The sequence below is a fragment of the Microcaecilia unicolor genome, chromosome 9 (assembly GCF_901765095.1).
Source record: "Microcaecilia unicolor chromosome 9, aMicUni1.1, whole genome shotgun sequence".
Classification (NCBI taxonomy): Eukaryota; Metazoa; Chordata; class Amphibia; order Gymnophiona; family Siphonopidae; genus Microcaecilia; species Microcaecilia unicolor.
The window spans coordinates 45,463,448-45,477,649 of NC_044039.1; the positions used below are offsets into that span (position 1 = coordinate 45,463,448).

The 14,202-nt window shown below is 39.5% G+C and overlaps 1 protein-coding gene across 3 annotated transcripts in view; it reads right to left on the reverse strand.

Moving 5' to 3' along the window:
- B4GALNT3 (beta-1,4-N-acetyl-galactosaminyltransferase 3) overlaps nt 1–14,202 on the reverse strand; it is a 378,744-nt gene that overhangs the window by 54,034 nt on the left and 310,508 nt on the right. For all 3 annotated transcript variants that reach the window (XM_030214008.1, XM_030214010.1, XM_030214009.1), the window contains 3 exons: nt 9,156–9,256; nt 5,661–5,728; nt 565–643 (listed from right to left, as the gene is read on the reverse strand). In XM_030214008.1, the coding sequence (XP_030069868.1) occupies nt 565–643; nt 5,661–5,728; nt 9,156–9,256 (248 nt within the window). The remainder of the gene's footprint in view (nt 1–564; nt 644–5,660; nt 5,729–9,155; nt 9,257–14,202) is intronic.

Below are 14,202 nucleotides of genomic sequence, written 5' to 3' on the forward strand. Positions count from 1 at the left end.
CCCCATCCATGCTCCTCTGTCCCCTGCTGCCTCCATTCATCCTTTTCCAGCAAGTCCCCTCTCTCCCTTCCATGGCCCCCCCTCGCATCCATGCTCCTCTCTCTCCCATGTCCCAGCCTGGCCCGCCCTCTTCTCCCCTCCCCTTCGCATCCATGCCCCCCCCCCCTTCGCATCCACGCATCCCTTTTTTGTTTTTTTTATTCTTTTTAACTTTACCTCCGTGGCGTTTCCGGCAGCGAAGCGTCAGGGAAGGAGGCGGCGCTCCGACGTCTAGCTTTCCCTTCGCTGTGTTCCGCCTTTTTTTTGAAGGCGGAACACAGCGAAGGGAAGGCTAGACGTCGGGAGCGCCGCCTCCTTCCCTGACGCTTCGCTTCCGGATTTGTTTGTTTAGACGCGAGGGCGGGGCAGAGACGGCTAGGTGGCTTCAAACCACGAATGCCACGAACCCTACAGCCAGGGAGTGACGTCAGATGGCTTCAGAACGTTGTCCTCATTAGAACATTCACGGTGCGTTTTATTATATTAGATATGCTGTAAGAAATGGTCCCTGCCATTCAAACTTACCGCCACTTCCACATGGTCCATGCCTACATTGTTGTGCTTATGCAGTACTTCAAAATAGTACTTACTCAAAGCAGCCAACCTGCATGGTGAAGAGAAAGCAGATGAGAGGACAAAAATAAAACAGAACCTCACTGATCTAACTGAGAAAAATATAAAATGATGATAGATAAAGACCATATGGCCTATCCAGTCTGTCCATCCATACTATCTACTATCCCTTCCTCTCCCTAAGAGATCCTATGTGCTTGTCCCATGCTTTTTTTTTAAATTCAGCTACAATCTTTGTCTCCAACACCTCTACCAGGAGGCCTTTTCATGCCTCTACCACCTTTTTTTTTTTATTTAGCTCACACTTTTCCAGTGGTAGTTGCAGGTGAGTTACATTCAGGTACAGCAGGTACTTTCCTCTACTTGGGTCAATGGAGGCTTAAATGACTTGTCCCAAATGAAATGACACAAGGAGTGTCAGTGGGATCTGAACTTTGTACTCTTTGGTTCACAGCATGTTGCTCTAACCACTAGGCTATTCCACACTTTCCATAAAGAAATATTTCTTTGGATTACTCCTGAGCCTCTCTCTTCACCTTCATCCTAAGGCTGCTTATTCCAGGGCTTCCTTTCAACTGAAAGAGGAGACATGCCACCTGAACTTTTATACTATGGAGGTATTTAAATATCTATATCATATCTTCCCTTTCCTACCTTTGTTCCAAAGTATACATATTGAGATTTTAATGTCTGGTCCCACATACTTTATGATTGACCGCTGACCATTTCAGTAGCCGCCCTCTGGACCAACTCCATCCTGTTTATCTTTTTGAAGGTGCGGTCTCCAGACTTGTATACAGTGCTCTAAATGGGGTCTCACCAGAGACTTATATAAAGGCACTATGACTTCCTTTTTCCTGCTGGCAATTCCTTTCCATATGCACCCAAGCATCCTTCTGGCATTTGCCATTGCCTTTTCTACATATTTGGCCACCTTAAAATAATCAGATATGATCACCTCCAAGTTCCGGTCTTCTACTGTCCACAGAACTATTTCACCCTTTATAATGTACTGCTTCCTTGGATTTTTGCTGCCCAAATACATGCCTGCACTTTTTAGCATTAAATGTTAGCTGTCGAATTCTAGACCATTCTTCAAGCTTTGCTAGATCACTTCTCATGTTATCCATACCATCAGGGGTGTACACCCTATTGCAGATTTTGGCATCATCCACAAAGAGGCAAACCTTGTTAGCAACCCTTTTACAAAAATGTTAAAAAGGAACTGGACTAAGAATCGATCCTTGCTGCACACCACTGGTAATGACTCTTTCCACAGAGTGAACTCCATTATCCACTACTTTTTGTTGCCTTCCATAAACTATTTTCTATCCCAGTCAGTTACTTTAGAGCTATACCAAGGGGAGTAACTCTATAAAGTATGCACTAACATTTATATGCTGATTACATGTGTAAATCATTAGAATAATGGCACATACTTGTGTAAATGCCAAAATTTCACCTAAGCATTATTCTGTAAATATTTGCATTTTATATAGCACGTATTTTACAGGTAGAAATATACACAGGTGGAGTCCAAGTGGGCTATCACTTATGTGCATTATTTACAAAATACTTTAAGTTCATACATAGCACCAGAACATATATCAGGAGTTCCCAAACTTATCATGGGGGAACCCCAGCCAGTCAGGTTTTCAGGATATCCATAATGAATATGTATGAGATAGATTAGCATACTATAGAGGCAGTGTATGCAAATTGATCTATCAATATTCATTGTAGATATCCTGAAAACCTGACTGGCTGAGGTTCCCCCAAGACAGGTTTGGGAATTACTGAATTCACTGCATACGTTTGTTAGCTCTATGGCTGGTATAAGTTCTCATGTCTAACTTATAGGCATGTATTTTCACTGTTATGCTAGTATTCTATAAAAGGAAAGTAGGCACCTATGTTCCTTTATAGAATAAGATCCTTCAAGGCATCCAGTTATAGAATTATCACCCATATGCTTAATAATTTCATCTATATTGTTTTCCTTCTAAGAAGCCAAATGTGTTTTTACTTATTTATGGCAGATATAATTTGACATAGGCAGTTTATAATGCAGTAACAGCATAACCGTAGTAAAACAACCAAACATCAGTGGACTACACAATTGCAGTGGCGTAAACTTGAAAATATCTGAAAATCATAGCAATAATATGGTGCAATACCAATATTGTACACATTAAAGGGGTCATGGATTTCAAATACTGCCTTTCTGTGGTATATCCAAAGAAGTTTACATTTATTATGTGCAGGTACTTTGTCTGTCCCTAGTGGGCTCACAATCTAACTTCTTTTAAAACTGGGTGAACATGCATAAGTTTGCCCTAATTGAGTGGAAGTGTTCGAGCGAGGTAGAAAAATTGTTGCTTGTGAACGCTTCTAGACAAACTGAAAGCCTTCACTAATAGCGTATACAGACAGGGTCATTTTCAGAGCCATTTCTGTAGATAAAACAGTGTCTTATCTGCAGAAAAGGGCATATTGAAATTGCCCACCCTGTATGTGGGTAAATGTGCACAAAATGTGGAGGCAATATCAAGAAAGTGAGGGTTAGGTAAGGTGAGGCAACAAGTACTGAATTTTTAAATCAAGCTATGCATGCTGTTTAGCATGGGAAAAAATCAGGTGCAAATCTCTGTGGGTATGTTTTCCATGGCAAATGGTATAAAAAAATCCCACAAGTAAAAATTACCTGTGGTATTTGCACCAGTATGAGTATTTTGAGTATGGTCCTTCCTAGGCACATATATGTGGAATTTAGATAGTAACGGTGTCTCAGTACTTTAGTGGAAATCCCCCCTCCACCTTACAGAAACTCAAGTACCTTACCCTGGTCAGAAGTCCAGCAATGGTGCTGAAGCTACTGAAAGGAGCACTGGGTTACTAAATTCATGTCTGAGTAACACCTTACTACCTGGGGTCCCAGGCTCACCTGTTCATCTAGATTACCTGTTCTGCTTACGTTGGATATATTGTTACCTGTATCTAGTATACATTCTAGTAAGTATATTGGTCCTGGAGGAAAATGGATTCTTTGCATATTGCAAATCAATTTTTGGACTAACATAAGAACTGTCCAGGGATGGCACTTATGTGGTTGTGAAAGGTCATGCAGAAAAATTTCTTATGTTAAACATGCAAAAGGTTCCAGTTTACCCAGACACAGAAAGGGCTGAAGTGGATCTGTAAAACTGTTGGTTTGGATCACAGTGGTGGATTTAATCTGACTAATGTAGCATGAATCAATCATTTCATCATCAACATCAAATTTTATTTGATACCGCATTTCCAGTTTAAAAATACCCAAGGCAAGCTCACAACACTGTAAACTGTAATAAGGGCTAACATACTTGCTTTCTCCTAAACTGGACTTTAAACAAAGCTGGATTAATAGAACAGTTGTTGAGTCTCTAAAATACGGTCTGTGATGATACCCATGTTTTCTGGTTCATGCATTTATCTTTCAAGTATTTATATGCAATTATTTCTCATTAAAGCTAAATATTCCTAATTTGACTAGTATTTTTTTTCAGAAGAAACGTTTGACTTTCTAGTTAGAATAAAAACTTATTTCAAGGGGTGGCTATCACTGCCTTACTCACGGATATAAAATGAGATAGGAATTAAGTCAAAATAAGTAATTAAAAAGCAGTAAAATTAGTAATTAAAAGTTCAAGGCAGTAAAAAAAAATCACCAGTAATAATTCTACTGTCTCATTAGGTAACATCCACTTGTAAGCTCTACAAATACAGAATGAGGTTGCTTAGAACAATAGTTTGGAAAATTCTATATAATCATAAGAACTTAAGAGTAGCCATACTGGGTCAGACCAATGGTCCATCTAGCCCAGTATCCTGTTTCCAACAGGGCCAAGCCAGGTCGCAAGTACCTGGCAGAAAGCCAAATTGTGGCAACATTCCATGCTACAAATCTCAGGGCAAGCAATTGCTTCCCCATATCTGTCTCAATAGCAGACTATGGACTTTTCCTCCAGGAATCTGTCCAAAACTTTTTAAAACCCAGATACGCTAATCACTGTTACCACATCCTCTGGCAAAGAGTTCCAGAGCTTAACTATTCATTGAGTAAAAAAATATTTCCTCCTATTTGTTTTAAAAGTATTTCAATGTAACTTCCTTGAGTGTCCCCTAGTCTTTGTACTTTTGGAATGAGTAAAAAATCTATTTACTTCTACTCGTTCTGCACCACTCAGGATTTTGTAGACCTGAATCATATCTCCCCTCATCCGTCTCTTTTTCAAGCTGAAGAGCCCTAACTTCTTTAGCCTTTTCTCATATGAAAGGAGTTCCATCCCCTTTATCATTTTGGTCACTCTTCTTTGAACCTTTTCTAATTCCACTATATCTTTTTTGAGATACAGTGACTTAGAACTGAATGCAATACTCAAGATGCAGTTGCACCATGGAGCAATACAGGATTGGGTTAAGGCACAGGCAAGCTAGGCACAAATTTTGGGGGCCCTCTGCTAAGTCTCTTAATCTGGTTTTACCATTATTTCCTAAAAATGCCATCACCCAGTCTTTAGCCAATAGGTGCATGAGTCAGGTATCCCTAGTGACTGACAGCAGACTGTGGATGTGAGGATGGAGAAGGCAATTGGAGTGCATGGTTTTTCCTGCTCTTGATTCTGGCATCCAACATGGATGCCTCACACATAATTTATATTGTCACACCTTGTCCATGTCAGGCCATGGGAATCCCCACAATATGATATCATGTTAAGCTTATAAATTGCCTAGGACCCTATGTAATGTTAATCCAGCCTTTATATAATGGAGGTAATATCAAGGTTGCGGTGTCATACAAGTGACAGAACAAATTATGAAATTGCTTAGAGAACGAATTATCCTGTAGTCAAAACTAGTCAGCTTATCTGGATGAAGAGTTCCTGATGAATTTGTATGTACAATAATTCATGGTTTCCTACCCATTTATGCAAGGGCTTCCACCCCATCATGCCTACATGGTTTGTAAAAGGTGCACATTTTTCTTTCCCTATGGTGTTTCAACTTACCTGACAGGCTTTGAAACCTGGCTCTGGAATTTTCCAAACTCTCCAGGAGCAGTCCATTCTTCCCCTGTCTGTGGAAAGATAACATACTTTGGCAACACGGTCCATGTTGTTTCAATTACCTTATACAATGTAGTCATGACTAGGTTTTATATTCTATCATATTTGTACTGTTAAGAATTTTGCTTTTGACTTGGTAAGCCATGTTATTTTATTAGATGTTTTGGGAAATTTAGAAATTGTAGGAGATATAATACGATGGTTTAAAGGCTTTTTTTTAAGGAAATAGGTTTTATAGTGTCTTAAAAGAGCAAAGAGCAAACAAAATCTCAGCCTTGGAGTTCTACAGTGGTGGCTTCACAGGGCTCCACTTTGTCCCCTATTTTGTTTAATGTTTTAATGACAATATTGCATTGTATTGTTGTATACAGATGATATAACGATTCTGTTTCCATTAGCTAAAGCAGTTGAAGATAGCATTAATCAAATAGCTATTTATTTGGAGACTATGGAATAATGGGCTTCACGTTATAAGTTTAAATTAAATACTGATAAGACTAAGATGTTCTGTCTATTTGCCCCTACTAGGATTCTCTCTAGTTCAATTCTGAACAGTCAGGTTCAAACTTTTCTTTGGAACCGTCACTAAATATACTGGGGATTCTTCTGGTCCTCATTTAACTATGAAGGCTCAACTTTCAGTTAATCAGGAAAGTGTTTTTCAGGTTGAGAGCTCCAGCGTATTAAATGTTTGATGAGTAAAACCTATTTTCAGGTAGTGTTTCAGGCGCTGGTGCTCTCTCAGCTTGATTATTGTAATGCACTTTATATTGAATGTTCTCAGTCATCTTTAAAACATTTGCAAATTTTGCAGAATATGGCCGCAAAATTGATTTGTGGAAGACATAAATACGATCATGTTACTACTTTGTTACGATCTCTCCATTGGCTTCCTATTGAAGCTCAATGTAAATTATTTTATGGTTTTGTTCCAGATTATTTGGTGGAGCTATTCACTGTGGGAACAACAGTTCGTTCTCTTAGATCCAAGGACCATTTCTTGTTGCAGTTTCCATCTGTAAAGCATGTGAAGTATAAGTCCTATCATAGTTATGGTTTTGTTCAGTACAATGTTGGAACTCCCTTCCTTTGGAGTTGAGACTAGTATAATCCTATTTACGATTTCTTAAGTTGTTAAAGGCTTATTTATTTTCCATTTATTTAATGTAATTTTGTGTTCAGTTAATGTACTGAAATAGTTTGACATATAAAATTTTGTATTTTTTGTATTTTCCTACTGTTGGTCTAGATTTTACTTAAATTGTAATCCGCATTTATCCTTAATATATAGAGGAATATAAATTCTGTTGTATTGTATTATTGTACTGTATATATTATATTCTATATTTGTCTTTTCTTTTTTTGGCCAATAAGTTTTTCTTCTCCTCTTTTGGGCTTCCAGCTTGATAGGACTGGCCTCCATTTGACTATGACACCATGAGCCTTCACTGGCTGGCACTGGCATTACCCTACCCCCCAATTTTTATGCTGCATTTAGTCCAACTACTGTAGTGACAATCTTTGGCCAAGGGCCGCAGACTAATATGTGTCATCACTAAGTGATATCTAAAATTCCTTCCATTTCTGCCAAGTCATGTCAGATCACCAATCCAGAGTTTTGTGATGCTGTCAGCAGCCTATGCAAACCAAAGAGAAGTGTTTTATTATCATATGGGCTCAGGACGCTGGCTGTTGGTGAAGTGCCTGGAGCCTTAGTAAGAGAAAGACTGCTAGAGATGAGGGAGTTTGAGAGAAGGGGACAGAGAGAGAGAGAGAGAGACAGAGACAGAGACTACAGTACTATGGATGAAGGAAGGAAGAGTAAGGGAAAGATTGTTGGCAATAGGGTGTTTGCGAGAGGACTAAAATAAAGGTTTCTGGTGATAAGGGAGGCTGAGAGACACAGAAAAAGTGCTGTGATGAGGACAGGGAAAATGAAAAGACAGATTGCTAGAGATTAGTCTGTTGAGAGAGAAAGAATCTACTGTCAATGAAGATAGGTTGAAAGAGGCTGCTGAGGACAAGAATGGTTTGAGAGAGACTGAATAATAGGAGATGCAGACACTCTGAGTGTGAGTGTGCTGTGGGCATACAAGGGATGAGAAGGTGTTCAGACAGGCCAGCATCAGTGTAACTATTATTTACCCAATCCCATCTCACAATAATGAAAACCAAAGAATTGGGACAAAATGACTAAGGGGCTCATACTTACACTTACAAAGTTAAGTTACAATGTAACTTTGTACGTGTAAGTGCTTTGAAAATACACTTCCAAATAATCTAACCTAACCTAGTACCATTTTGGGGGGCTTTTGTTGTTTCTTTAGAAAATTACTCCTAGTGCCAAGCAGTACATTTTTAGGGGAAGCTAGCTGGAGTTCAGAGGCACAGTTTGCTGCAGGAGGGGGTGTCCATAAGGGCAAGTGTAAAACCATATCATCATTATTTCTCTTCTATAGAAACCCCATAAAAGAAGTGACTGAGTCTGTGTCTCTTAATTTCAATCCAATTCCTGTTACAAGCAGGGTACTAGTACGCCTCCATTGGAACTAAGTCTTCCATTTGAAGCCTAGTGGAATCCAAAAGATGACAATTGTGCTTCTGCTAATTTATCCTTTTATCATGCACCTTCTCTAGTCCTTTAAATTTAGTTTAATATGCTTGCTAGACTGCATTCCAAAAGGCACATCAATGTGGTTTATAGCTACAAAGCAGGTACAAAGAATCAGAGGTTAAAATCATGGAAACCAGGTTAGAGTTATGAGAAAAAAGGGGGGAGGGGGGATAAGTTACAGTCATGGAAGAATCAGGAAGAAAGTAATGCAGGAATGGACCACCTCTTGTTAATGCACCAAAATTAATGATAGCAGGCCAAAGCAACTGCCAAATTTCTTATCCAGGCAACCTCTGTCAGAAGATACTCTTAGGCAAAGGACCATGGGGTGAATTTTCAGTTGGTGCGGTCACTGTAAGTTAACCAGCAGCATCAATGACTATGTATATTCCATGCCTCTGAATATATGTGTAGTACAGTGACCACACCGGCATTATCCATTTAGTTTAGGCCTGCTATTCATTAAGCCTAAACTAAATTGATATTGGGGCTGCCTCTGTTGTGCCCCAACTCAGGCTATAATAATATGGATAATATCGGACTGTATAGAGATATAAACGGACCAATATTATCCATATAATTTTTTTAAATATATGGATAATGGAGTTATCTGACAGCTAATACACAACCAACCCCCTTTGAATATCTGACTACAGGTTTTTAGTCTACAACTGAAAGCCGGGAAGGTAAGGTTTGCTCTTTTGTGAGATGGAATGGCGTTCCAGAGATAAGGTACCATTTCAAGCTGATGCTTCAGAAAGATGGGTAATGTGAAACAAATCTTGAACCAAAGTCTTGGTTATTAAAAATACTATGAAGCTTACTGAGCCAACACTGGCCAGGAGCTGCAGATTGTGGACATTCTCATTGGTACTGAGCCAGAATTCAGCATTATCATCTGAGCCTATGGCAAACTGGAACTCCCCTATAAAGAAAAATCAGAGATTAATAAGTACTCATCTATCCCACATATGCCCAACTTTTTCCCTAAGAGGCATATTTTCAAAGCACTTAGCCTTCCAAAGTTCCATAGGTTTCTATGGAACTTTGGAAGGCTAAGTGCTTTGAAAATATGCCTCTATATATCATATATAATTTCATAAATTGACAATTCCATTTCCTACTCATTAGTTGTGCTTTTTATTTAGTTTATAGGCATTCATTTGGACAGCAGACATTCTGCAGTGTTAAGTAAGCCCATGGGTTTTTTTTTTAAATTGAAAGAAGTCTTTATTCAAAATTTAGAGAGTTTGTGCCATTGTCTGATTGTCACTTGTTATTTGCAGTTTCAAAAGAAAAAGCTTCCAATAGAGCTAAAGTAATAGCCAAGTAAACATATCCTCTAATAAAGAACGTAAACCTAATTAACTTCAAGTTTTATGTATCTTTTAGCGACATTATTCCCCAAATTCCCTCCCAACCCACCCAGTGGCCTAGTGGGTAGGGTGGTGGACTTTGGTCCTGAGGAACTGAGTTCAATTCCCAGCTCCTTGTGACTCTGGGCAAGTCACTTAACCCTCCATTGCCCCATGTAAGCCGCCTTGAGCCTGCCATGAGTGGGAAAGCATGGGGTACAAATATAACAAAAAATTAAGTAAAAGAGAGAAGGGAAAAAAGAAAGAAAAAAAAAAGGGGGGGGGGCATTTTAGTTTAGATCACTGGCACAGTTGGTCAAAAAAAGGGAGCCAAATTGCTTCCCATTTAAAGTTTTACAGTGCTGGGTCCAGAGTCTCTCCATTTCGCATATATATCAAAGCTTATAAGTAAGCCCATGTTTTTACAATTTGTTTTATTTTTGAGGATTATTTAATGATCAAAGTATTTTCACGTGACTTCTCCAATTCTCATACTCATTCCCTTATTCATCACTGATATAAGCAGTTCGAACTGTTTTTGGAGCGCTGAGCACATTATTAATTGGCTTGTTCAGATGGGTAGTGCTTTTTTGGACTGCGAAAGAACAGAGCTACTCCGCAGCACCAAGTTTGTGATTTTATATTTAGCTTTATTATTTTGGAATTCTGTTTGATATTAGTCCTTTTATACTTTTCTTTAGTGATACCGTACAAACTATTTTATTTATTTAAGGCAATTTCCGCTTGTTCTTCTAATATATATGTTGGTTAAAGTTTCCAGACTTGGCAGTAAACACTTTCACAATAAATATTTTTAGTGTTCTAAAATATATCTTTTATCCCAGGGCCGCTGAGAGAGTGAGCCGGGCCCGGGGCAGGGCCACCATTGCTGGGCCCCACTCCCGGACCACTGCATAGCCAGACTACAAAAATTTGGGGGGGAGCACATTTTGTCCCATCTCCCTGCCTCCGCCGCAGCTCCACATACCTTGGCTGGCAGGGGTCTCCAAGCCTCACTAGCAGAAGCCTTCGTTGTTCCTCCAGCGCTCTGCCCTGCCTGCCCTGCAACTGCTTTTCCCCTCAAATCACGCATGCGCAATGTGAAGGGAAAGCAGCCACAGGGCAGGCAATGCAATGGAGAACAGCACTGGAGGAAGGCTTCTGCTGGTGGGGCTTGTGGACCCCCGCCAGCCAAATCAGAGGCCCAAAGCCCTGTGTCTGCTCCTCCCCAGCCTCTAAGGGGGGCCCAGCGCTGGAGTTTTCTGTCTCCTGCTCCTGTTGGGATACAGTCACCTGGGTCCTGTCAGGAGCAGGAGAGAGACAGACCATGGCGCCGGGCCCGGGGAAAAACTTGCCCCCCCCCCCCTCTCGGCGGCCCTGTTTTATCCTTCTTATGCACGGTCAGCTTTGTTTTATTGAATATCACACGTACAACTTTCATAAATACACAGCTGTATTATTTCACATTCATGATTCACACTACAATTAATAAATATTCATGGCTCTTATTATCTGTTTCTAACATTATCACAGATCACACAATAGCCATACATCTTGAAATATATACATATATTAAGATGAAAGTTGTATATTTCATTTTTTTGGTCTGTAGAAACCTTTTCTATTATAAAGACACAAAGAAAGACTAAGTTTTATTATTTGTTATTATATAAATATATGTCTCTGAGTAATTATTACATTAGGACATTTATATCCCACACTCGCCTCAAGAGTTTAGTGTGGCTTACAAAAATTAAGAGACTGAGCATTACCCAGCAATAACAATAACTATGGGGCCCTTTTACAAAGGTGCACCAAAAAGTGGCCTGTGGTAGTATGAGTGTATGTATTGGACGCGTGCTGGACCATTTCTCTAATGCATCTGGAAAAAGTGGGGGGGGGGGGGGGGGGGGGGGGGGAGGGGGTTGGGCCAGGAAATGGGTGTATGGCAAAATTAAAACCAGTGCGTGCCTATTTATAGCCTGAACCCTTAACAGTAAAAGTTCACGCGTTACCCAAGCAGTAACTGTCCAGCATGCACCAACTGCCAATTACTGCCAGGAACGCCCCTGCAGTAGAAAATATAAAATTATTTTCTACTGTGGCTTTTTGGCATGTACCAAACTCAGAATTACCACCAGGCGCATGCACTAGCCAGGCAGTAATGCCGATTTGACACAAGTAGGCCCTTACACCATAGCTAATTGCTAAATGTGGTCTAAAACAACGAAATTCTAAAATACTTATTTTAAAGCAATACATCTCTTAAATAAGTTAGGGATTTTTTTTACTAAGCTGCAGTAGCGTTTTTAGGTCGCTGTAGAAATCAGCTGGTGGTAAACGCCAGGACGCCCATTATATTCCGACAGGCATATCAGCGTCTACCGTCAGCTGATTTCTACTGTAAGCTAAAAATGCTACCGTGGTTTAATAAAGAATCCTTAAGTTATTAACAGCTTACAAAGTTGGATATAACTAGTATGACATCTTGTCAGTTGGGGAAGTTCATTTCGCCATCTAACAGCTTAATAGAAGAACATTGCTGAAAAAATTGTTTTATAAATAATTTGCCTTGGATTTGGATAATTTAAAACTAGGAAATCTCTAGAAGCTGGATCAGAATTTTTGGCAGATATATTAGTAAGTTGCAACATATAACTAGAGGCCGATCCTTGCTTGTCCTGTTTGTCTTGATTAGACTGTAAGCTCTGTCGCGCAGGGACTGTCTCTTACATGTATAGTGTACAGCGCTGCATATGTCTAATAGTGCTATAGAAATGATATGTAGTAGTAGTAAAAATTAAATGAGATTCCACAGGCAACCAATGTAGTTTCAAAAATAAAGTAGTGACCCTTTCAAACTTCAAAACTTTGTATATCATTTGCGCCACTGTATTTAATATTGTTTGAAGTTTCTTCAAAAAAGCCCATATAAATGATGTTATATAATCAATGTTCGTCAATACCATTGTTTGAACAGTTAAATGGAATGCATCAGGAGTAAAGTTTTTTCTCATATATCTGAGTGTCCATAATAACCTAATAAATAGAAATAAAAGAAAACAGAGACAAGAAAATAAGATGATACCTTTTTTATTAAACTAACTTAATACATTTTTGATTAGCTTTCAAAGGTAACTCAGAAATTCTGATCTGAAGAGGAAGGGTGGTGATAAGGGCTCCCACACTAACCCAGCAGTAACCGGGCAGCGCGCAGCAATGCCTGATTACCACCAGGTTACCACTGGTTTTCTTTTTCCCCCTGTAAATAGCGTGCACTCGGAGTGGGACTACCGCCGGCAGTAGTCCCGGAAGAGCAAGTGGTAAGCTCATGTTGGGCTTATTTCTGCTCTGTAAAAGGGCCCCTTAGTTTTTTCCTTGTTCAACTTCAATTTAAAAATTGAGGCCCATAATTCCAGGGAGTGTAATCCTTTCTTCACCTCTGAAACTATATCCCGAATATCACCTCGAAAAGAATGTATATTGTGATATCATCCACATATATCAACAGATGAAACCCATAATGGACAGTTTCTTTCCCAGAGATGCCATAATGATGTTAAATAATATAGGTGAGATGGGTGAGCCTTGAGGAACTCCATATTTTGGTGTTCAGGCTGAAGACAATGCCCCTGCCATTTTCACCTGGTAAGATCTACTCATCAAAAAAAACCCTGAACCAATTAAGCACCATTCCTCCAATACCATAATATTTCAACAAGCCCAGCAAGATGTCATAATCCACCGGATCAAATGCACTGGACAAGTCAAATTGAATACAAAGAACTCATTTACCAATGCTAATTTCCTGCCTAACTACAGACAGTAGTTTGGCCGATACTGTTTTTGTACCATACCCACTTCCAAAGCCTGACTGAGATTCATTCAAGATGTTATGATGCTCCAAAACAGTTTGTAAGTTGCAATGCCACTAGCCCCTTCATCAAGGTATGGAGGCTACTAGTCTATAATTAGCTGTCTTCATACATAAACTGTTGCACAGTGATAAATGAATATCTCTAACAAAAGCCTGTGCTAATCTTGTTCTAACACTTATGTGGTACTTTAATGATAATTAAAAATTAGGAGGAAAAGACGTCAGAAGCCCCTGGTGCTCAGTGACTAAGCACAGACAATATTAGCACTCAATGGGCATCCTGTTTAATCATAGGTCAGACAAACCTCTGTGTGGTTTATATCCCTTTCATGCTTACATTTTTTAATTTTCAGTTTTGCATTTAAAATATCAAACTGTTCAAAAAGCAGTAAGGAAATTCATATTTTGAGATCTTATCCTCAAAATAAAATGCCAAATCTTCCGCTGAGGGAGAAGCTTCCTTAACTGAAAGCAGTTCCCTAGGATTTGATAATTTATTCACTAACATATACAGGGCCCCTTTTACTAAGCCGCGTAGGTGCCTATCCAGCTTATTTTCGAAGGAGATCGCCGGCCATTTTCCAACACAAATCGGGAGATGGCCGGCCATCTCCTGAAGCCGGCGAAATCGGTATAATG